Source organism: Tachysurus fulvidraco, chromosome 6 (assembly GCF_022655615.1).
Source record: "Tachysurus fulvidraco isolate hzauxx_2018 chromosome 6, HZAU_PFXX_2.0, whole genome shotgun sequence".
NCBI lineage: Eukaryota > Metazoa > Chordata > Actinopteri > Siluriformes > Bagridae > Tachysurus > Tachysurus fulvidraco.
Window position 1 is genome coordinate 28,519,355 of NC_062523.1, and position 23,758 is coordinate 28,543,112.

The 23,758-nt window shown below is 43.9% G+C and overlaps 1 protein-coding gene across 1 annotated transcript; it reads left to right on the top strand.

Annotated features, from left to right (window-relative positions):
- Positions 1 to 13,002, top strand: ndufa10 (NADH:ubiquinone oxidoreductase subunit A10). Its single transcript, XM_027152543.2, has 10 exons — positions 1 to 165; positions 1,285 to 1,453; positions 2,373 to 2,588; positions 2,677 to 2,763; positions 3,485 to 3,606; positions 6,397 to 6,476; positions 7,529 to 7,583; positions 7,708 to 7,793; positions 8,055 to 8,163; positions 12,783 to 13,002. Exons 1-10 carry the CDS (start codon positions 91 to 93, stop codon positions 12,849 to 12,851), a joined length of 1,068 nt encoding a protein of 355 aa, XP_027008344.1. The 5' UTR covers positions 1 to 90; the 3' UTR covers positions 12,852 to 13,002.
- The last annotated feature ends 10,756 nt before the right edge of the window (positions 13,003 to 23,758 follow it).

Consider the following 23,758-nt stretch of genomic DNA (forward strand, 5'->3'; position numbering starts at 1 on the left):
GACGCAATATTTGTGCGACGTTAAATCTGACCCGGTTGAACGGTCGCCTTCGGTGTCGGAGGGACACCAGGATTTTTTTTTTATTGTTTAATGGCTTTACGGATTTTCCGGCTGTTTGTGCCTTCGGGCGCAGCGGCGTTTAAAACCGTCTCACTTTCACAAACGGTAAGATTTTAAAACGAAAAGGTTATTTTGAAAACGAGGCCTTAACAGCCCTGTAAGCCAAGGGCAACATCCAGTACACTGCAGAAAACAGCAACAAACCTTTAACGAACAAACTCCTTACTCAATAGAGCAATAACAGCAATAACACGAATGAAAATAAAATAAAATAAAACATTTCATTTGAATCAGTGGGATTTCAGAAGTGTTTTTATTCATATGCTGTTAGTGCTGGTGGAAATCTCGCGAGATTTTAGAAGTGTTTTTTACTTATATGCGTGGAAATCTCGCGAGATTTTAACAAGACGAACCAGAAAAATAGCGTTGTAATATTATTGTGATTATTATTGTTGTTGTTGTTATTATTATTATGATTATTATTATTAAGACTTATTATTCTAATAGAAGCCATTAATAAGAAAAGTTAATTATTTGGTTCACGGTTTTATTTAGCAAAAAAACTGCTACATTAAAACAAACAAAATTTGCACATTAAAAAGCATCTGTTATTATTATTATTATTATTATTATTATTATTATTATTATTAGTGTTATTAGTGTTGTCTTTTGCACATTGACACATTAAATAAATTAAAGTTATTTCTAATTTAAGTTTTTAAAAAGAAATGTGTAAAATTATTAATGATTACTTATTGAAAAAATCATTAACAAATTTTGTATTGTAATATTTTAGAGGTGTAAAGAAAATTATAATCGGTTTCTACTTAAGTTAATAAAAAAAAGCAAATAAATAAATAAATATAGATCAGCATATCCATGAGATATCAGCTGTGATTTCTCCTTATATTGATTGGAAATTTCGTATTAAAACTAAATCTACACTAAAGTTGCAGACCTGAAGTCAGTCTTCACTCAGCATGTCTCTCTCTCTCTCTCTCTCTCTCTCTCTCTCTCTCTCTCTCTCTCTCTCTCACACACACACACACAGACAGAGTTCAGCTGAAATCAGTGACATTTCAGATTGTGAGTCTTGGATGTTAAAGATGAGTGTAATCAGATCCACAGGTCAAGCAAATAAAACATTTCACTCACTGGGGAAATACTCCCAAGATGTATCCCTTAGCAAGTTTATTGACTTGCTGGTTATTTTTCTGATTAAAGGCCGGGATCCACACGTGTCCAGTTAGAAGTCTGCGATACGGATGGTGGGCGTACGCTCTGGGTGAGAGGACAACGCCCAGGCTGAAGGAGAACAGCAAGATCTTCTGTATAGATGGCAACCTTGCTTCTGGGAAAGGGGCACTGGCACAGAAACTGGCCGACCGCCTGGGTAGGTGGAGCTATTGGACAGACAGGATGTCAGGATTTTGGTCCTTTTTCTGTTCTTCATGATTTAGCTGTAACTTATCAGCCACTTTACACAGTGATGTCAGCTCTCGTAAGAGGAAAGGAGTAAATTCATGCTCACTGATATAGATGCTCTGTACAAATAAAACTCAGATGAAATTCAGATTGCAAGAAAGAATTTGTGAAAAAAGTTTACTTAGAATAAAGTTTTAGCCGAATCGAAAATCGTCGTCTGGCCCCATGCACAGGTTATGCAACATACTGTACTGTTACAAAAATAAAGATAAATACGCAACTAAGAGAGGAGTTGACCCTCAATATTGATGTCAAAAGTTGAATGGTTATGAAAGAATTGGTTACTCACATTTTTTTTACTTATAAAGATCAAGTGGGACGAGCGATTGGTCGGTGGGGACGAACGGTTGGTTGGTGGGGCCTACGGGAACGAGCGGTTGATCGGTAGGGACGAACGGTTGGTCTACTCAGAAATTAAATTTGTTGCTCGGCACATTTTAGAATTAAAGTTGCTTAAGGTCTAAAACGTCTCTGACTCTAGGGACAGAGTCTCTATTCCTAAGGAGTCACTGAGCAGGAAAGCAGGAAGCATGTGAAGTTGAAATGACATCCTGACCATTCCTAAAGCACAAACACATTCTAATCTCTACTAAAGACTGCAGTAATATGTGGTGCTTTTGTTGCTGTTGTAGCTTGAACCTGCTTTGAGCCAATAGGAATAATAATAATGCTAGTAATTGACTTTTGCACGTCCTTCAGTTCCTGCAGTTTACCACACATGCACACATTTTGGGCAAGAAAAAAAAAATCAGTATCAGTAACTTCTTCAGTCGCTGTGTTATCGTGTGTTGTGTAGACTTTATCCTGCTTATCTCGTCTGTATCTAGGGATGCTGTACATGCCTGAGCCTGATGTGAACTACGTGGACAGAATGACTAAGGAGAAAATCCCTCTGGATTCAAGCTACAACGGCAACTGCAGCTTGGAGAAGTTCTACCTGGATCCCAAAGCCAGTGACGGAAACTCGTACCGTCTGCAGTCCTGGATGTACCTCATGAGGCTGCTGCAGTACTCGGACGCCGTCGAGCATCTTCTCACCACAGGTTCAGAACCGCTGCTTTTTTTTCCTCGTCTGACTCCGAACACTTTTACGAATAATTCGACTTAACCCGTTCTCTTTCGTTCCTTCAGGCCAGGGAGTCATCCTCGAGCGTTCTCCTTTCAGCGATGTGGTGTTTTTGGAGGCCATGTTCAATCAAGGTTACATCAGGAAGCAGTGTAAGTCTTTCTTTATTTTTGGTCTCTCTTGCAACTCCAAAATAGTGAGAGGGGGGGGGGGCTACAGTGTCTAGTACACAGAGCTGGAGGTGTAAATGAGGCTGGGGAAAAAGGCGTGAAGGGAAGTTCTGTAATGAGATTAGAGAGGTGAAAAGAACGGATGGAGACGCAGGAGACACGTCTGAGTTCCTGTTCTCACCCCAAAGTGAATTATTTTCCTATTTTCATCATTCCCCATGCTGTGGTAGATCTGAGGGTTGTGAGTTTGAATCCCGGGTCCACCAAGCTGCCACTGCTGGGTCCCTGAGCAAGGCCTTTAACACTTAATTGCTCAGTTGTATTAAGAAGAGATAAAACGTAAAGTATGCCCAAAGTATGTACCTCAGTGTTTCTATAATCCCCTAAAATTCCTTTAATACCACAAGAGATTATCATTTATATTAATGTTACCTTTTTATATTTACAGTTAACGTTGTGGGGCGTCCACAAAATAACAAAGATCTTACATTATAGAAGCTATAAACAGTAATTCACAGACACGCACATTAATGTTAAATCCATCTCGGTCACCATCAGCATCCGGATGTCTTCCGAGTTAATTAACTTAATTTAAAAAAACTCTGTTGATTTATCATGTCATAGTCTCGTGTAAATCTTTCTCTTCATTCGTTCCTGAAAGTTGAGTTTAAGTGTGTGAGAGATTTCTATCTTTGGCCTGCAGGTGTGGATCATTACAACGAGATTAAAGACATCAGTATCTGTGAGTTTTGGCTCCCACACCTCGTCATCTACGTAGACTCTCCTGCTGAGGAGGTGCAGAAGAAGCTCAAGGCATCTGGGAAGGTGTGTAGGGTCACTTTTAAACCTGGTTCTGGTGTGGGTTGATTAAATAAAATTCTAATGCTGCATCTTCATGCTGCTTTAGAAGCAGTACTCTAAGTGCAAGCTGTTATAATGCCGGTTCTAACCTCAGGAAGTTCGACGTGCAAAGAAACGTCGACACCTCCATGAACGCAGTGGCAGAGAGAGAAGGGGAGAGAGAGAGGCCGAGAGGAGAAGGGGGGTGCGAGGAGAAGGAGAGAGGCCGAGAGAAGGGGGTGGGGGGGCGAGGAGACCGAGAGAGGCCGAGAGGAGAACGGGAGAGAGAAAGCGAGAGAGGCCAAGAGGAGCATGGCAGAGGGAGGGAGAGAGGCAGAGTGAGAGGCCAACAGGGAGAAGTGGAGGGGGAGAGAGAGGCTGACAGGGAGAAGTGGAGGGGGAGAGAGAGGCCGACAGGGAGAAAGGGAGAGAGGAGGGGGGAGAGGCCGAGAGGAGAAGGGGAGAGAGAGAGGCCGAGAGGAGAAGGGGACGGACGACCAGGGGAGAGGGGGGGGGGGAGGCCGAGGGGAGAGGGGGGGGGGCCGAGGGGAGAGGGAGGAGGCGGGGGGGGGAGAGCGAGGCCGAGAGGAGAAGGGGGGGAGAGGCCGAGAGGAGAAGGGGGGGAGAGGCCGAGAGGAGAAGGGGGGGAGAGGCCGAGAGGAGAAGGGGAGGTGAGGCCGAGAGGAGAAGGGGGGTGAGGGAGAGAGGGAGAGGAGGGGGGGGGGGAGAGAGAGAGGAGAGAGGAGAAGGGGGGGAGAGAGAGAGGAGAGAGAGGAGAAGGGGGAGGAAGAGAGAGAGGAGCGAGAGGAGAAGGGGAGAGAGAGGCGAGAGGAGAAGGGGGGAGAGAGAGAGGCCGAGAGGAGAAGGGGGGAGAGAGAGAGGCCGAGAGGAGAAGAGAGAGGAGAGAGGAGAAGAGGGGAGGAGAAGGGGAGGAGAGAGAGAGGCCGAGAGGAGAAGGGGAGGAAAGAGAGGCCGAGAGGAGAAGTGGGCGCGCATAGAGACGCCGAGAGGAGAAGGGGGGAGGAAAGAGAGGCCGAGAGGAGAAGGGGGGGAGAGAGAGGGCGAGAGGAGAAGGGGGGGAGAGGCCGAGAGGAGAAGGGGGGGGGAGAGGCCGAGAGGAGAAGGGGGGGAGAGAGGAAGAGAGGAGAAGGGTGGGAGAGAGGAGGAGAGAGGAGAGGGGAGGGAGGGAGAGAGAGAGAGGCCGAGAGGAGAAGGGAGGGAGAGAGAGAGAAGCCGAGAGGAGAAGGGAGGGAGGGAGAGCGAGAGAGGCCGAGAGGGAGAAGGGGGGGGAGGGAGAGAGGAGAAGGGGGGGGCCGAGAGGAGGGGGGGGGGTGAGAGGCCGAGAGGAGAAGGGGGGATGAGAGAGGCCGAGAGGAGAAGGGGGGAGAGAGATGAGAAGGGGTGAGAGAGAGGCCGAGAGGAGAAGGGAGGGGGAGAGGCCGAGAGGAGAAGGGAGGGAGAGAGAGAGAAGCCGAGAGGAGAAGTGAGGGAGGGAGAGAGAGAGAGGCCGAGGGGAGGGAGGGAGAGAGAGAGAGCCCAAGAGGAGAAGGGAGGGAGAGAGAGAGAGGCCGAGAGGAGAAGGGAGGGAGGGAGAGAGAGAGAGGCCGAGAGGAGAAGGGGGGGAAGAGAGAGAGGCCGAGAGGAGAAGGGGGGGGGGAGGGGGGAGAGAGCCCGAGAGGAGAAGGGGGGAGAGAGAGGAGAAGGGGAGAGAGAGAGCCCGAGAGGAGAAGGGAGGGAGAGAGAGAGAGCCCGAGAGGAGAAGGGAGGGAGGGAGAGAGAGAGAGGCCGAGAGGAGAAGGGAGGGAGGGAGAGAGAGAGAGGCCGAGAGGAGAAGGGAGGGAGGGAGAGAGAGAGAGGCCGAGAGGAGAAGGGAGGGAGGGAGAGAGAGAGAGCCCGAGAGGAGAAGGGGGGGAGGCTGGAAAGAACCGGGTGCTGGTTCAGAGCTAGCGCTGGTGCTGGTTCAAAGTTGGTTCCACTGGTGAACCTTCTAAGAACCGGTTTGCCTTTCCACCGGCTAGAGAGCATCACAGAGCCGAGTGTGACGTCACTGTATACGTGTCACGTGTCCCAGCAACGTTAGCGCAGCAGCAGCAAACACAACAACAATGGCGGATGTTACTTTACTGTTAATGCTCATGGCTTTGTGAACCTACATTGGCATCTAAACGCGGCGAATAAAACGTGTACATGCAGCTCCGTGTAATCTGTATAAACGGAGGTTATAATCGATAAAGTACATAATATTATTTTATCGTTAACACAGAAAAAAATTAGCCTTAGCAAGTAGCTACCTACTATCATGTGTGCTGATAATGTATCATATCGCGGTAAAGTAAAAGTGTATTAAACATTAGTTTACTTAAGGTACATTATCAAATGCACTAACAGTAGCCCCGCCCACAGCTCCCGCCCCAAGCGGTTCTTAAGTCTAGACCAGCAACGTTTTGGTGCTACTTAAGAACCACTTTTCCTGGTTCAGAGACGGTGCTTTGGCGTCGAAACAGAAAGAACTGGTTCTAAATTAGCACTCGAACTGCCTCGGTGGAAAAGGGGCAAGAGAGAGGCAGAGAGGAGAAGGGTAGAGAGAGAGAGAGAGGCCGAGAGGAGGAGGAGGGGGGGGGCGAGAGGAGAAGGGGGGAGGGCGAGAGGAAAAGGGGAGAAAGGCAGAAAGAGAGAGAGAATTTCACCAAAAATTGTGTAATATTTCGAAGAGCAGTTTGTGACCTACACTGTTTGAGAAGGATGTAACTCAGATCTCTTGCGTCTCTTCTCCAGCCGTATCTCCAAAACGTGTCCCTCTCCTACCTTAAGGACATCGAGGCGGCGTACAAGAAGACCTTCCTGCCCAAGATCAGGTAACACCGATCCTCCCTTTCCCCTGTTTGCTAGATATATTACAGTTATATATAAATCAGGATGGTTCGGCAATCCAGGGGTCTAACTTCAACGCGTGCCTCAAACAAACACTACATTTGTGTGTAAGACCAGCCGACACGTGGCGTTTATCATACAGACATTATCTCATAACCATATGATAAACAACCATGCTTTAAAAAGCATATAAGACAGGTCAAAGGAGCCCAAAAAATGGCAAGATTTTGTGTGTTAACAAAATGAACCGATTCTTCCGATTCATCACATGCATGGTGGTTTTTGCATGTAATTACACTTCTCTACCGCTAGGGGCGTCATATCAGGAGTATACATGGTTTATATTCAAAACTGTATGCACACTGGATAAATGAGGCCTTAGGTCATCCATCCATCCATCCATCCATCCATCCATCCATCCATCCATCCATCCATCCATCTATCTATCTATCTATCTATCTATCTATCTATCTATCTATCTATCTATCTATCTATCTATCTATCTATCTATCTATCTATCTATCTATCTATGCTGGAATTGAAAAACCCATGACTCAAATTTTTTCTGCCATCTATCTTTATACTTGTTATATATAACTTGATTTTAGGCCCAAATATACATTATGGTTTCTTATTGTATGAAAAAGTTTTGGTGGGTTATTTTTTTAATTAATTATTTTTTTTATGAAGTGTTTTTTTTTTTGTTTTTTTTTTTTAATTTGACTTTAGTTTCCAAAATTTATTTTAATTCCATTTGAAAGAGTAGACTTTGTGTAAGAATTTCCACAAAACACCAGGCCATGTGGTAGCCTAGCGGTTAAGGTGTGCTACTATTCGGATGGTTGTGAGTTCGATCCCAGGTCCACCAAGCTGCATAAAAATGAGATGGTGTAAGTCGCTCATAAGAGCAACGCTGGGGTTTCGCAGTCACTCGCAGGTTTATTAAATGACATGCAATCATAAAGCATCTCCGATTGTCCTCGTCTCTAATTTACCGGATTTATCGTAATACACAAAACTCTGCTTTTATTTACAGCGAGGAGGCTGAAGTGCTCGCGTACGATACAGCACAAGCACAAGATATCGAGAGGGTACTGACAAAACAATCAGCACATTTCAAAATCTTCAGATTTGAACAAAACTATGAGAAACAGTATGGATTTTTAAAGGCGTGAGAGTTTGACTTGTCCATCCCGATCTGTGTGTGTTTCTCAGATCGCAGAGGATATCGAGTACCTGAAGTTCGAGAAGGGCCCGTGGTTGGAGCAGGACGACGTCACGTTCCATCACATGAGAATTCTGTGAGTGTGTAGTCGTAACACCGTAAAACCCGTACATCAAGCGTAGAGAAGATAAAGTGCACTTCAGTTACAGCACGTTCTTGACCTTTTGCCACCATTTGGTTGAAATATTTGACCGTCGTTTATATATATGTTTTTGATCGACCTTAAGGGCGACTTTTTAGCAGTGTGAAAGCAAGCAGATGCAATGTGTTACGCCGTTTTTTTGTTTTTTTTTTCTCTCTGTCTAGCATCCATAAATTTCCTGTTTTATTTCTGTAGCGTGGAAGATAAACAGCGGGTGGCCAACATGACCTGCATCCCCAGATACATCCCCGAGGTCACCATCGGCGCTCACGAGTTTGACAAAACCTACTACTCTTTCAAATCGGTACGTGCATCGTGAACATACACAGCGTGACCGGTTTGTGTGTGTGTGTGTGTGTGTGTGTGTGTGTGTGTGTGTACGAGAGAGAGAGGATGGTATGGACGGTCACCTCGATTAACTCCCAGACTGTACAGTAGCAGCTTCAGCTAATGCGTTTAGGGATCGCGGAGCAACTAGAGCAGAAACACAGCAGTCCTTCGAAGTCCTTGAAAGCTAATTTAGTGGAAGAAAACAATGAGTGAAGATTTGCCCAAATGGAAAGGGATTTTTATTTCATCAAAAATGTATTACATCGATAAGTCAAGTGATTAGGCATCAAAACTGCAAGTCGCTTTTGTTGCATAATAAATCGCCGTCTCGCCTCAAAGCAGGAAGCAGATTCTTCTTTTCAGCTTCATGACTGAGATTCCTTTTTTTTAAATAAATCTTTGCAAATTTTAGCACTTTCCCCAAAAACTCATAACAGTACATTTGGCATAATAACATTTTGAAATGCTCAATTTTTATTAATAAGAATAAACGAAATTGCTCTCTGTCTTAATTAATCCCGATGTTCAGCACAACTTCACCACCTCCACTTTTAGGCATTTTATTCTAAAATGATCAACACACAGCATCACCTCATCAATTCCCTTGCGTTAATCGATCACAGAGGAAGTCTCATCTACTTTGATTTGTTCTGACTTTTAAATAATATTTATAATAATAATAATTATTGTTTATTATTACCAGACCTGGCAACCTTTTAGGCATTCTGCCTTTTAACAAAAGTTTTACTTCTTCAGAGAAACAGTAGATCCACATTGTGACGTAAAAGTTTATGAACCCTTTAGAAAGTTCTATATTTCTGCATGAATATGACTCGAAACATCATCAGATTATTACACGAGTCCCAAAAGCAGACAAAATGAACCCAGTCAAACAAATGCCTTATATTACACTAGTCATTTCTTTATTATTCTGGAAAATATTCCAATATTATATATCTGTCAGAGGTGAAAGTATGTGAACCTCTAGGATTAGAATTTTCTTTCAAGGTCACATTTATGGTCCGTCTTATTCAAGGTCCGTCTGATTTCAGTCAGCGGGATGATAATCAGGTCTCCGTGAGTGCACATTTTTATTTAAAGAACAGAGATGTATCAAAGTCATGGATCATGGGCAAAACAAGGGAGATTTCTCAGACCTTCGGAAAAAGAGTTATCGTTGCTCGTCAGGATGGAAAAGGTTACAAAACCCTCTCTAAAGAGTTTGGACTCCAAAAAATCTATAGACAGACAGATTCTGTAGAAACGGGGGAAATTTAAGACCATCGCTACCCTCCGTGGAAGTGAGCATGTCTCCATTAGCAAGACATGTAACAGTCTGTTGGGTCAGAAAGGTACCCAGGGTAACGAAGTTGCAAGGAGAAAGCCACTGCTCTCCAAAAAGAACTTTGCTGTCTATGAGGTTTGCCAAAGGTTATGTGGACAAGCCAGACGACTATTAGAACAATTATTTGTAGAGGAATGATGGCAAAATAAAAATTCTTTTATTTTTGTTATTATTTTTAGAGAAAGGAAAATAACGAATGCTTAATAAGTCGTGGCGTAATGGTTAGAGAGTTTAACTCCTAACCCTAAGGTTGTGGGTTCGAGTCTCGGGCCGGCAATACCACAACTGAGGTGCCCTTGAGAAAACCCCCCGCCCCCGGGTGCCACAGCATAAATGGCTGCCCACTGCTCCGGGTGTGTATTCACGGTGTGTGTGTGTGTTCACTGCTGAGTGTGTGCACTTTGGATGGGTTGAATGCAGAGAACGAATTCTGAGTACGGGTCACCGTACTTGGCCGTATGCCTCGTCACTTTGAATTCCCGCACAAGAACCTTCTTATACGGTCTGTGACACATGGTGGTGGTAGTATCGTGCTTTGTGCCTGTATTGCTGCATCTGGGCCAGGACGGTTTGCCATCATTGATGGAGCAATGAATTCAGAATTACACCAGTGACCAGAATTACACCTGCCAATGATAATGACCGGACATCTGTCCACGAAGACAATGGGTCATTCTGCACCAAGACACCGAGCCCAAGCACCCGTTTGTCTACCAAAGAACGATTGAAGACGGACAAAGATAATGTTTTGGAATGGTAAAGTTAAAGGCTGACCTTAATCCAAAAGAAATTGGATTTTGGCTTGCCGCTGCCAGCAAGCAGTCCCTGACCACACGGCTGTAAAGAACACCCTCGTGCCCAATGTACGGGATCTGAAAAGAATCCTTCTGTCTGTTCTGCCCCTGTCCTTACTTCCGTTCTTCACCTCGCCATGTCTTTTTGATGCGTTCTCTCGTGTCGAACCATCCCTAGCCCAAATAAAACCTCTTGATTCAATTTATAGTGAAATTAATTTACGTATAAATAAAGACGGGTTGCCAGTTTATTAGGCCCAACCCTTCCTTTTAAGCAAACTTTACATTGCAATAAGTCATGCAGGATAATGTGTATATAAGTGTGTGTGTGTGTGTGTGTGTGTATGTGTGTGTGTGTGTGTGTGTGTGTGTGTGTGTGTGTGTGTGTGTGTGTGTCTGTGATCAGCATTTTTAATTATTCAGATGTGTGAGCCTAGAGATTTTTGAGTGTGAGCCATGTGGGTGAAGACAGGTTGTAGATCAGAGGACAGGGAACAGTGGGAACAGACAGATGGTTCACAGCCAGAAGAATGACATCAGACCTCAGCTTGTTGTAGCCCGTTTCACACAACCAAGTGCCAAGAGAGCGTCAACACCTTGACTGGTAAAGAGCAGAAGAAAAGTATCCCTGGTCAGTTTAGATCCACGACCCTTTCGCTTCAGAGGGAACAGAGGCGGCGGCGTTCGCTCGAGTCCAGAGAGACGCCCTCTTGTTCGATATCCTCGGGCGCTCGCACTTTTTTTTCCACGCTCCTGCATTCCTGCACGACGTCTCAAAAATCCATAGCCGGCGAAAGAATTCATGCTTTTCTTCACTACATGCTTCCGGATGAATATAAACCGCCGTCTACGTGAACGACTCCATTCTATTTTATTATATACGGTAGCAGGAATGCGTTTTCCGCTTTTAAACAACAAAATGACTCGTCTTTTTTTTTCCCTCACCGCCGGCATTAGCTCATATTTACTGCAAAAAGATGGCCGACGCTTCCTAAATGGCACTTGTTCAATATGCTGCGAGTGATTTGGTACCATCATCTCTGGCAGAAAAAACATTCGCACCTGACCTTTAAGCCCGAGCGCTCAGAGAATGGCTTTTCACGCGCCGCGTCTCGACCAGGAGGTGTAAATTACTCTATTGGATGTTTCCGACTGACATTTAATTCCGCTCTGTATTTTATTGCGAAATGTGCGAGGGGCAATGGGAATAAGTAATACAAGGCGAGCGCCTTGACTTTTTCCATTCTTACACTCTAGGGAGCCTGATTCTGTTTAATTTTACTGCATACAATGGCACGCATGGTCGTTCAAGTAGTAGCGTATAATAATCAAGTATTCGCGTCTTTCGTCCGTCTCAACCTCGTTAATATTCACCGGCGTTTCTTGTAGGTTTTTTGCTTACTTGTCATTTTTATGTTAGCTGCTAAGGGGCTAAAATACAGAACCGCTGAAGAGACTCATCCTCACCTAGGAAGCCACAGTGGTTGACCGATCAGCTTTCAGCCCAAGCGGTTATTCCAAGACTCGTGTTAATTCAGCTCTGTGTCTGGATCAAGCTGTCAGTGGGATTCCAGTTCTGTTAAATTAAAACCCCATTACCTCTTACTGGCTCGATCGCCGTTGGCAAAACGAGCCCTGCGAGCCCATTTGTTGATTTTTTACCGAACAACTGTTCGTGATCCTTTGCTGGTTCTGCAGCCCGTCCGATGATCTACAACCTTTCACAACCAAAAGGCTAAAGGTTTATGCACCATTTTTTTTCCCTTTAGTTTAACAGTTCTGTCCTTCCTGCTAATAATATACCTTTAACCTGCAACCATGTTCTAGAAGCCCTTTGCGCGGACACCAATGTACCTCTGGTTGGAGTCTTGTCACCCGGGGTGCACTCTACTGGGGATAGACCTGCATGGGATTGCTGTGGATGGGGCAGCTTGGAGACTTTCACACCGTCTTTGAGCTACTGTTGCGTCGGTCAGCTTTGTGCTCGGGTCTTCGTTGACGAACAAATGAGAACTTCGGCAGGAAGGAATTAGTGTTGGGTCTGTAATGAACTCTGTAATTACACCGACCTCTTAGTTTCTCAGGAGCTCTTTGTTGCTTAACTCCAATCTCATAGGAAGGACATTATTTCCTGTCCAGTGTCCCCCAAATGAGGATGAGGTTCACTTCTGAGTCTGGTTCCTCTGAAGGTTTCTTCCTCTCATCATCTCAGGGAGTTTTTCCTCACCATAATCACCTCAGGCTTGATGTTTAGGGATAGAATTGTTAAAAGAGCTATAGAAATAAATTGAATCGATTAGACGAGTAAAGCACGAATCAAACGACGTGTTCCAAAATACTACGAACTCTCTGGCTTTTTTTATACAAACTGGTTTATTTTGCATCCACAAAGCTGAGAGACTATTTTAGATGAAAAAGAAATTTGGTCTCTAACGTCTCCGTTTCTGTCTTCAGCTTCCAGGGAAGCAGTACGCCGAGGGTTACAACGAAGAGGCAGGAGACAAAGGGATCTGGCTGAAGTGAAACTCTAACCCAAGGGAAAGTGAAATCGAGGACTTTTCCGTCTCACCGCTTTCTCATTCTTCCACGTCTCGGAGGAGAGATAAGTCCGATCAGACGACGTATTCTGCTGTTATGTAAATTGCTATCGAATAAATGCTATATGTTGAAATCAGTACGTTTCCCTGTAGTTTTATGGGTTTAAGGACATAGTGGAAACTCGGCACACGGACGCCCTCACTTACAAATTTTTGCTTTAAAAATGTAAATTTTGCAAGTAATTTGCATCAGCATACAAAGCATTTCGGCACGTGAGCGAAGAACCGAAAGGCGGCCAAGTTACGCGTACATCCGAGAGACATACCAGGATACCAACGTTGCCTTCGTAATGCGTTCAAAAGCTATGTGATTTTTACACGTTTTTTGTTGAATGATTGGTGGTGTGGGTGACCTGTTAGCTTAGCACCATGACTTCATTAGTGTTTGTGGGGGTTTTTTGTTTGTTTTTTTACTTTGTGCAAGCTTTAGTGAAGACACTACACCATGGGACACCAAGGACGGTAGCACAAAATTTAGAAGGAAATCATCGCTAAAAAAACAGACGTGCAAGAACGAGCGATCTTGCTACAGATTACGGACGTAACCTTTTCCTGACGTAGCCAAAGGTGTAACAGTGCTTTCATATACTGGTAATATTTTTTTGGGTCTGAGGTTATTTACGTTATTTGCAATACCTTAATACCTTTTCACCTTAAGAACTAATTCATTTCGTATGCTGTAGGTTCCACTGTACGGGGCCACGGTGGCTTAGTGGTTAGCACGTTCGCCTCACACCTCCAGGGTTGGGGGTTCGATTCCTGCCTCCCCCTTGTGTGTGTGGAGTTTGCATGTTCTCCCCGTGCCTCGGGGGTTTCCTCCGGGTACTCCGGTTTCCTCCCCCGGTCCAAAGACGTGCATGGTAGGTTGATTGGCATCTCTGGAAAATTGTCCGTAGTGTGTGAGTGTGTGAGTGAATGAGAGAGTGTGTGTGCCCTGTGATGGGTTGGCACTCCGTCCAGGGTGTATCCTGCCTCGATGCCCGATGACGCCTGAGATAGGCACAGGCTCCCCGTGACCTGAGAAGTTCGGATAAGCGGTAGAAAATGAATGAATGAATGATTGAATGGAAGGTTCCACTGTACTTGCATATAGAAGCGAAAACCTGCCTTCATCTTGTTTCAGCGCAGCAAATCGGTAACTAATCGCCCCAATTAAAACTCGTTTTTGAGACGCACGAAGAAGAGCGCTCGCCACAACTCATTAGCCACCCGAAACCACTCGTTTCTCGTTAGTCCCAGTTCCTTCCTTCTCGAAGATGCTATCTTGGGCCGGTCTGCGGCTTTTCTTTCGTTCCTCCTGCCAGGAAGTACGCCGATCCTGAAATAGCCGTGTGCCACTAGTGATTAATTCCTGTCTTTTGTGTGCAGAAGAGGCTTCAGATTACCATAATCAGCTCCTGATTGCAGTTGATGATACTTTTTCTGTTCACCACTACCACCAAAAAAAAAAAAAACACTGATTATTCATGAAGCTCTCCAATTACGCTGAAGAAGTTAGACGTATTGTTTTAAAATAAATAAATAAATAAATAGAAGTGGCGGCGTGCTCGAATGACACCGAGCAATCACACAGCTTTGATCTGCACATGGCAGAATATCAGTGTCTCTTTGATGGTGCAGAAGAGCCACCAGGTCTTGGGATGAGTGATTGGGTGGAGGATGGGAGTAGAATAATGATGTGACGGTGGAGGAAAAAAAGTAGGGTTTTAGAAATCCTTCAAATGATTCTGGAGCCTCTTGAGTTGAGACTGAGGCGTGAACGTGGAGGAGAAAAAAAAAACGTCTGATGTACGTCAGGTAGAGAGAAGAAGGTGAAATCTGTCTGTCTGCTTGTTATGTGCAATGAATTTTTAGCTTATTTCTTTCTTTTTTATATATAAAGTTTATTTAATTTTAAAACACTTTTTAAAAAAAAAGAATATTTATGTCTACTTTTAATTTATTTATTTTATTAGTTTTAATTTTATTTATTATTATTATTATTATTATTATTATTATTATTATTATTATTATTATTTATGCTATTATTTATGCTATTATTCAGACCCTCATAACATAGGAGGTCTTTCTTCCGGGTTGTTTCCGTTCCGCTCGTCTCTTGCTGAGTGATGATTCCAGCGTCGATGTAGATGAACCCCAAAAAAGATGCAGATTGTTCATCTCCAGCTGCTGAAATATAAAGCAAGGAGAGAAAACCACTGGATGGCAGACTTCATACACGCTTGGTGTAAGATCCGTCCTAGTTGTTTGTCTCGGGTCTGTGCAGTTCTGTTCTCTTGCCAAACGAGGCCACTGTTGAGACTTTTTTTCCTAAAGTAAACATCGCTGAAATATCACTGATTCATGCTTCATGGTGCAGAAGAGTTTTTTTTTTCCGTTCTTCTCTTGCCCCTCAGTTCGTACCGTAGGTGTAGCTGACATTAAGAGGCTTTTATTTTGACAGTGCTCTTTTAAATATATAAATATTTCATGGCCTGCGATCCTCTCGTAGTTGTTATTTTAGCTCTGCCGTACTCGCCGTCGGATGCTGCAGCCTCCAGAAAGAGGGGAGACGAGAGAATGAAAGAAAAAAAAGAGAGAGAGCAAGAGAAAGAAAGAATGAAAGAGAGAGCGAGTGAAACAATGAAGGAGAGTGGAAAAAAGAAAGGGAATGAAAGGGAGAGAGATTGAGAAAGCGAGAGAACGAAAGATAGAATGAGAGAGAGAGAGAGACCGAAAGATAGAATATGAGAGAGAGACCGAAAGATAGAATATGAGAGAGAGATCGAAAGATAGAATATGAGAGAGATAGAGAGACCGAAAGATAGAGAGAGACCAAAAGATAGAATGAGAGAGAGAGAGAGAGAAAGACCAAAAGATACAAAAAGAGAGAGCGAGAGAGACCGAAAGATGGAATGAGAGAGAGCAAAAGATAGAATTAGAGAGAGGGAGGGAGAGAGAGACCAAAAGATAGAATGAGAGAGAGAGACAGAAAGGTAGAATGAGAGAGAGAAAGAGACCAAAAGGTAGAATGAGAGAGACCGAAAGATAGAATGAGAGAGAGAGAGACCAAAAGATAGAATGAGAGAGAGGGAGACCGAAAGATAGAATGAGAGAGAGAAAGAAACCAAAAGGTAGAATGAGAGAGAGTGAAAGAGAGAGAGACTGAACGAAAAAATGAAAGGGAGAGTGGAGAACGAAAGAAAGAATAAAGCAGAGAGTGGAAAAAAAGAGTATGAGGAAGCAAGAACAAAAGAAAGAAAGAATGAAAGAAAGAAAAAAGAAAGCAATCGAAAGAATCAAGAGAGAGAAAGTTAGAGTGAAGGAAGAATGAAGGAGAGAGAGAGAATGAAAGAGAGAATGGAATACTGAAAGAATGAGAGAGTGTTTATTACTATTTTGTTTAATAGTGTTTTATTAACGTTTGTGTTCCATGTTGTATGTTTCAGTGTCCTTCTCCACAGCTGTGCCTTAGTGAGGGTTACAGAAGGTCCAGTTAGCAGCCAGAGGTTGATACGTTTCCAATAACTGCATGTTCTGGAGAGCTTTATTCCTTTTTTTTTTCTATTCATCCCTTTACTGTTGTCTCATCTCATTCTTTCTTCTCTCCTCACCTTTATCTGACCTAAAGTCTTCCCCGGTGACGCACCTGACACTGGATTTTCCAGAAAGCTTCTTAATATCCATCCACTCTTATTATTATTATTATTATTATTACAGTTAGAGATTATGCAAATGAGCTGTTACTATAGAAACAATACATTGCATACACACTGCACATTAATATTAATCAAATCTTTACAGCACCAGAGCCTGCTGTTAGAGAAAATGAATCTCAACCCGACCAATCAGATTTGAGATTTCAGCATGGCTGCGGTCTAATGAAGTTTTTTTTATTTTATTTATTTTTTTATTTCTTCGGTTTAATAAAGGGCAGATTTCTCTGGTCAGGTTGCAGGAGTCTGGAAAACCGTGATGCCTGTGTCACGCTCCGACCGGTTTAATCCGGTGTGACATTACCATCTGAATCGCGGATCGTTACAGGCAGCTTGTTTAGAAGTGGAGAATAAATGAGCAGGCTGGAAAGATAAACAAAGCCTGTGTTGCAGTGTTGACACACAATGGACACAGAGAAGCATGACAGACCGCGTGAACATCTGTCACAGACGCTTAGCATAGCGTAGAAGATCGAAAAACTGATCTCTGATCTCTTTTTTTTTCCGTGTGATTAGGGAGAAGCAGTACGAGTAGCTTAGAAAAGAACCGTATTCAACGCAGGTCTGGAAAGAGTCCAGAAAAGCCATTAAAAAAAGAAAAAAAAGAGATTTTGTTTTGCTCTTTAGTGGCCGGTTCTGCTTTGCTAGTCGGCCATGAGTGTGCAGTGAAATCAAACTGCTCCTCCGGCTGCCTAATAGATGCTCTGATAATCCGCTTTTAACCGCCAGACATCTAGCGTTTCCTGTTAACGCAGTGGAAATGGATTGCGCTTTGCATATCCGTCAGCAGGAAGAGCGTAGCGTAGCATGGCGTAGCGTACCCGGCGTCTACTGGAAATCGCGTTTTAATACTGAATATTTTATTTCGGGCTCAGCTGGATGGCAAACGCAACACCCTTTTTTTTTTTCTTTCTTTCTATTATCCACGGTCTGCATTTGAAGTTGAGTCATTTCCTGATTTTATGAATTCTGAGGTGTGATTCAAACGAATAAATAAATAAATAAATAAATAAATAAATAAAAAGCAGCCAAGATCACTACCATGAGCTTTCATTAAATTGCTGGATTAAAGTCACACATTATAGTTCACTTTTTTTTATATTCATGTAGATATGCATCAAAATTAATACTCTGATCGCTTTGAAATAATTACATTTTGCTCAAGGCTTTTTCATTTTTTAAATTTTGTTAATTAATTTTTTTTTTATAAAAGATATTTACACAATTCGGGGGCACGGTGGCTTAGTGTAATACGGTACTCTGGTTTCCTCCCCCGGTCCAAAGACATGCATGGTAGGTTGATTGGCATGTCTGGAAAATTGTCCGTAGTGTGTGTGTGTGTGAGTGAATGAGAGTGTGTGTGCGCCCTGTGATGGGTTGGCACTCCGTCCAGGGTGTATCCTGCCTCGATGCCCGATGACGCCTGAGATAGGCACAGGCTCCCCGTGACCCGAGAAGTTCGGATAAGCGGTAGAAAATGAATGAATGAATGAATAAATGTACACAATTTGTTCAATTTCAGCTTTTCATCCAGAACAAGGCACCTTTTGTTGAACTGGTGATTTTGTTGCCCAGGTGAGTCCTAGGTTTAAACTCAAAAGACTTTATTTTGTTGTTAAAAAGGACAAACCGACAGGAAGACCAGAGAGCTGTTTATGGGAGAAAATGAAGACGGTTTCGAAGCTGAGAAAGACAGAAAATGGATCAGAGGTATTACACGAGCGCTGGACGTCGACGATACAACAATTTGGAATGTTCTGGAATACAGAGAAACCACTGGTGTACTAACAACCAGATATGGGACAAAAAGTTGTTGAGAGTCCCATAAAAACGGCCCATAAACTGTCCGTGACATCACAGAGCAGGAGTGAAGCGATCACACTGTCCACTGTTGGAAGGTTTCTGCTATGAGAGCAGAAATTCAGAGCCCACAGCACAGGATGTAAACCTCTCATCGGCTGTAAGAATCAGAAGACCAGATTTGAATTCACAAAGAAACACAGATAAGCCACAAAAGTTCTGGAGATTAACTGCTACCAGTGTGCTGGAAAGGCCAAAGTGTGGAGGAAGAAAGGATCTGCTCATGATCCAGAGCATACACTCTTATCTATGAAACCTGGTGGTGGTAGTGTCATCATTTGTGTGGAGCAAAACTGCGTCAACAAAAAAGTATTGGCTGGACATTCCAACGCGCGTGTGTTTGTCTGTCTGTGTGTCTCTGTGTGTGTCTGTCTGTCTGTGCCTGTGTGTGTGTCTGTCTGTGTATATGTCTGTCTGCCTGTGTGTACGTGTGTGTGTCTGTCTCTGTCTGTCTGCCCGTGTGTGTGTCTGTTCCTGTGTGTGCATGTGTGTGTATATGTCTGTGTGTGCCTGTGTGTATGACTGTCTTTCTGACTTTGTGCCTGTGTGTGTCGAGCTGTGTGCCTGTGTGTACGTCTGTCTGTCTGTCTGTCTGTGTGCCTCTGTGTGTGTCTGTGTGCCTGTGTGTACCTGTCTGTCTGTGTGTGCCTGTGTGTACCTGTCTGTCTGTGTGTGCCTGTCTGTCTGTGTGTGCCTGTGTGTGTACCTGTCTGTCTGTTAATGTGCCTGTGTGTTTGTGCCTTTGTCTGACTGTCTGTTTGTGTACCTGTGTGAATGTGCCTGTGTCTGCCTGTCTGTGTACCTGTCTGTTAATGTGTCTCTGTGTGCCTGTGTGTGTGTGTGTGTGTGTGTGTGTGTGTGTGTCATCATTTCTTCTGATATGAATTCATTCCTTTCCCCTGTGGCACAAGATCTCTAAAACATCTTTTGATATCTTTACAAAGTGAATTTGTGACCTTGCAGTGGTCATGAATGATAAGGACCCATCTAAATATCCCAAAGTATTTCCTTTCTTTGTAATTTCATTACACATTAACTTTCTCATGGAACGGAGCAACACACATGTGCTCTCTGCTCCACCTGGAAGTCCTTGGCATTTTAGCTGCGTCCTTCAGAATCCAAAAGAAAATGGAAAAAAAGGTATCGGGGGCACAGAGAAAGCCCTTGGCTACAGTTTCCCAGCCCTGACGTCGAGAGTCGTCGTGTTTTTTTTTTTTTTTTTTTTTTTCTGGATGACTATCCGTTTTTACCGTCATTCCGGTCATCATTCCTACATGGTTTTAAACGAGTCGTTACCATGCGATCACTTTTGCACCTCTGGAATCTTTCCGAAGTCTGCTCACTGTTCCTGAATGGGGAAAATTCTGACTTCCTGTGTGCCACTGGAACAGAATTTGTTAATGCACTGCAGTGCTTTTACTTCCTCTTTCTCAGTTCTCTTTCTCTCTATAAACATTTTAATATCAGAAATCCTTCATATGGATTTGTCCCAATTTAAATCACAGATGATTTACTGCTATACTGTTCAAAATTGGCAGAGACTTCACATCGCTCTCAGGATTGTGTTTGTGTGTGTGTGGGGTGGTGGTGGTGGTGGGGGGTTCTGTTCTTTCTTTCTTCCACTTGGAAGTGGCTGTGATAAATTGATGCAGTTATGCTAATGGCTATGGCTTCACAGCTTAATAAGCTACCTGTCAGTATCAGCCTTGAGTTGTCAGAGTAAACAAGGCTTTTCTCACATTTAGAAATACTTTCCACTGAGGCTGCAGAGGTCTGCTCCAAATCCGACGACTTTATATTTTAGTGTAACCTTTAATAAGAATTCCCAATTCAATTTTTTTTTTTATCAAAAATAGACACTTTGATCGATTTTTTTCCATCATACAGTATTTCCCAGTAGATCTAATACCCCTTTTCTACCAAAAAGAACCGGGTGCTGGTTCAGAGCTAGCGCTGGTACTGGTTCAAAGTTGGTTCCACTGGCGAACCTTCTAAGAACCGGTTTGCCTTTCCACCGGCTAGAGAGCATCACAGAGCCGAGTGTGACGTCACTGTATACGTGTCACGTGTCCCAGCAACGTTAGCGCAGCAGCGACAAACACAAACACAACAACAATGGCGGATGTTACTTTACTGTTAATGCTCATGGCTTTGTGAACCTACATTGGCATCCAAACGCGGCGAATAAAACGTGTACGTGCAGCTCCGTGTAATCTGTATAAACGGAGGTTATAATCGATAAAGTACATAACGTTATTTTATCATTAACACAGAAAAAAGTTAGTACCTACGATCGTAGCTACCTACGATCATGTGTGCTGATAATGTTTCATATCGCGGTAAAGTAAAAATGTATTAAACATTAGTATACTTAAGGTACGTTATCAAATGCACTAACAGTAGCCCCGTCCCCAGCTCCTGACGCAAGCGGTTCTTAAGTCTAGACCAGCGACGTTTTGGTGCTACTTAAGAACCACTTTTCCTGGTTCAGAGCCGGTGCTTTGGCGTCGAAACAGAAAGAACTGGTTCTAAATTAGGCTCCGAACCTGCACTCAAACTGCCTCGGTGGAAAAGGGGCATAATACATTCTTTGCACAATCCAATGGAATATTGGGAACTGCTGCTCCGTTCCTCTCCAGCTGTCTTTCATGTCCTGTCTTCGTCAAAGCCGGATACCTTATCTTGGAAATCTGATGAAGTTACCAGGTGACGGCAGCACCGGCAACGAACCGAGACGTCCGGCTCCGCACCAAAGCTAGTCACGTTCTCTGACTGGGAAAAGCCCAAGATTAACCCGGCTCCTTGCACATTCAGCAATTTAAACGACTCGGTTCACCATGGAGATTTTAGGAAGATGAATAATGCATTTTAGGAATGGAAGCGATTATATGAACACATTATTTGCATTGACCGAATAATATAGTACAGAGAATATCATTACACTGTTTCCAGAAAGGGTCTTGATAGAGTCTACCTCGGAAACTCGGAATTCCCACTCGGGAACATTTAGCATTAAACACAGTCGCATTTTAAATACAGATTCACTTCAAATCTGACACCAACTATGCAGTTTGGTGTTTTGTGGTCGAAAATTAAAATTAATTGGACGGCTTGTTGTTAATAACAGATGACCACAGAGGCGTCCGTGTTTGTGTTGCACTTTGTAGAGGAACTTCCGAGGTAAGTCGAAGGCAGAACATGGTTCGTCCAGTGGATAGAAAAAGTCTACAGGCTGCTTTTATCATTGAAGTTTTTTTTTTGCAGCGTCAAAAAAAAAAAAAGTCCAGATAAATCAGTTTGACATTCTGACGCTTCATTTTTATCCTTTGGAATTTCACCTTCTGATATGATTTATCATAAAACCTGCCATTTCAAGGCTTTGTATATCTCTCGTACATTTGAAGATTGAAGTTACTGATTTGGGCTGTAGGTGGCTCAAGAGGTTAAAACCCTTTCTGCTCCAGGGGTCCCTGTTTCCTAGCTGCCCTCGAGCACTGACCCAACTAATCAACCAAAAGGTGAGATATGTGAAGAAAAGAATTTCACTGTGGTCTAATGTATGTATTGCAATAATAAGGCTTCTTCTTTAAACAAACAATTTACTGGAAAATAATCGACGATGGTGGGCACGGTGGCTTAGTGGTTAGCACGTTCGCCTCACACCTCCAGGGTTGGGGGTTCGATTCCCGCCTCCGCCTTGTGTGTGTGGAGTTTGCATGTTCTCCCCGTGCCTCGGGGGTTTCCTCCGGGTACTCCTGTTTCCTCCCCTGGTCCAAAGACATGCATGGTAGGTTGATTGGTATATCTGGAAAATTGTCCATAGTGTGTGTGTGATGGGTTGGCACTCCATCCAGGGTGTATCCTGCCTTGATGCCCGATGACGCCCGAGATAGGCACAGGCTCCCCGTGACCAGAGGTAGTTCGGATAAGAGGTTTGGTTTTTAATGATTTGCAGAGCAACAACTAATGAGTCGAGACTACTATAGAACTATAGAAGACTAACTGGGGGGGGGTTTAAGATGGATATAATGGGAATGGGATTAAAACACACTTTTTGTTTGATTCAGTGCTAAGATCTAATCTCCACTGGTAGGATTTCTTGGTATTTTTGTATTTCAGACTTGTTCTAAAAGCAAGCTGAGATCTCTAGCATTTCAGTATCCGCTCTATACTCTACACCCGGTAGGGATCTTGATTTCCAGTTCAGTCATGAAGCCATGGAGCCAGTGATAAGGAACAGAGGAACACCGTGACATGGCCAGATGTCACAGATGACCTTAATGCGATAACCCAGTACGCCATGTATCTCTTATCATCTCCGGGTTTGGGATATGACAGCTCAGGAAGCCCACATGCACTGGATTCGGTCGAGTACAGAGTTGATCCCTGCTGTCATCAACCCCAACTGTCAGCTACAGTAGCACATCATGTTGCGGCAGGCTTCCAGATGAAGAACGTGATACCGTTATGGAGGGATTGAGAAATTTAGCTCTGTCAGGAAAACCTGTAAATAATAAAAGAGGCTTCAACAGGGTGTACATCGGCAGTCTTTTCACATGACGACGAAAGACACTGAATAAGAATCTACAGTATTGGGCAGTGGTTCAAAAGCCTCATCTGACTCTGACCCAGTTAGACTCGGGCTGATCTGACTGTCGATGCAAACGCAGCTGAGCCTCGTTGGAAACGTACACCGATTCAGACCACCTGCTACCAGTCATCCTCGAATAATGATAAATTTAGCCAAGACAAATTGATTCATTTTTGAGTTCCCGTCCTTTTTTGAGTCAATGTGCGACTTTGCACTAAAGACTGTAGTCTAAACATTCATTCATTCATTCATTCATTCATTCATTCATTCATTTTCTACCGCTTATCCGAACTTCTCGGGTCACGGGGAGCCTGTGCCTATCTCAGGCGTCATCGGGCATCGAGGCAGGATACACCCTGGACGGAGTGCCAACCCATCGCAGGACACACACACACACTCTCATTCACTCACACACTATGGACAATTTTCCAGAGATGCCAATCAACCTACCATGCATGTCTTTAGGGGTACCCGGAGGAAACCCCCGAGGCACGGGGAGAACATGCAAACTCCGCACACACAAGGCGGAGGCGGGAATCGAACCCCTAACCCTAACCACTGAGCCACCGTGCCCCCCCCTCCCCCAGTCTAAACATCTGTACTGTAATTTTCTTAATGATCAAGCGCCATGTCTCTTTAGGTTACGCTAACGCTTCTTTCCGAAACTGCTTTCGGCAGCAGGAAATA

Excerpts from the sequence above, each read along its gene's own strand:
- ndufa10 (XM_027152543.2), top strand. The coding sequence starts at position 91 with ATGGCTTTACGGATTTTCCGGCTGTTTGTGCCTTCGGGCGCAGCGGCG. Across the intron at positions 3,607-6,396 it reads AGCTCAAGGCATCTGGGAAG|CCGTATCTCCAAAACGTGTC; the intron begins GTGTGTAGGGTC and ends TCTCTTCTCCAG. Across the intron at positions 6,477-7,528 it reads ACCTTCCTGCCCAAGATCAG|CGAGGAGGCTGAAGTGCTCG; the intron begins GTAACACCGATC and ends TTTTATTTACAG.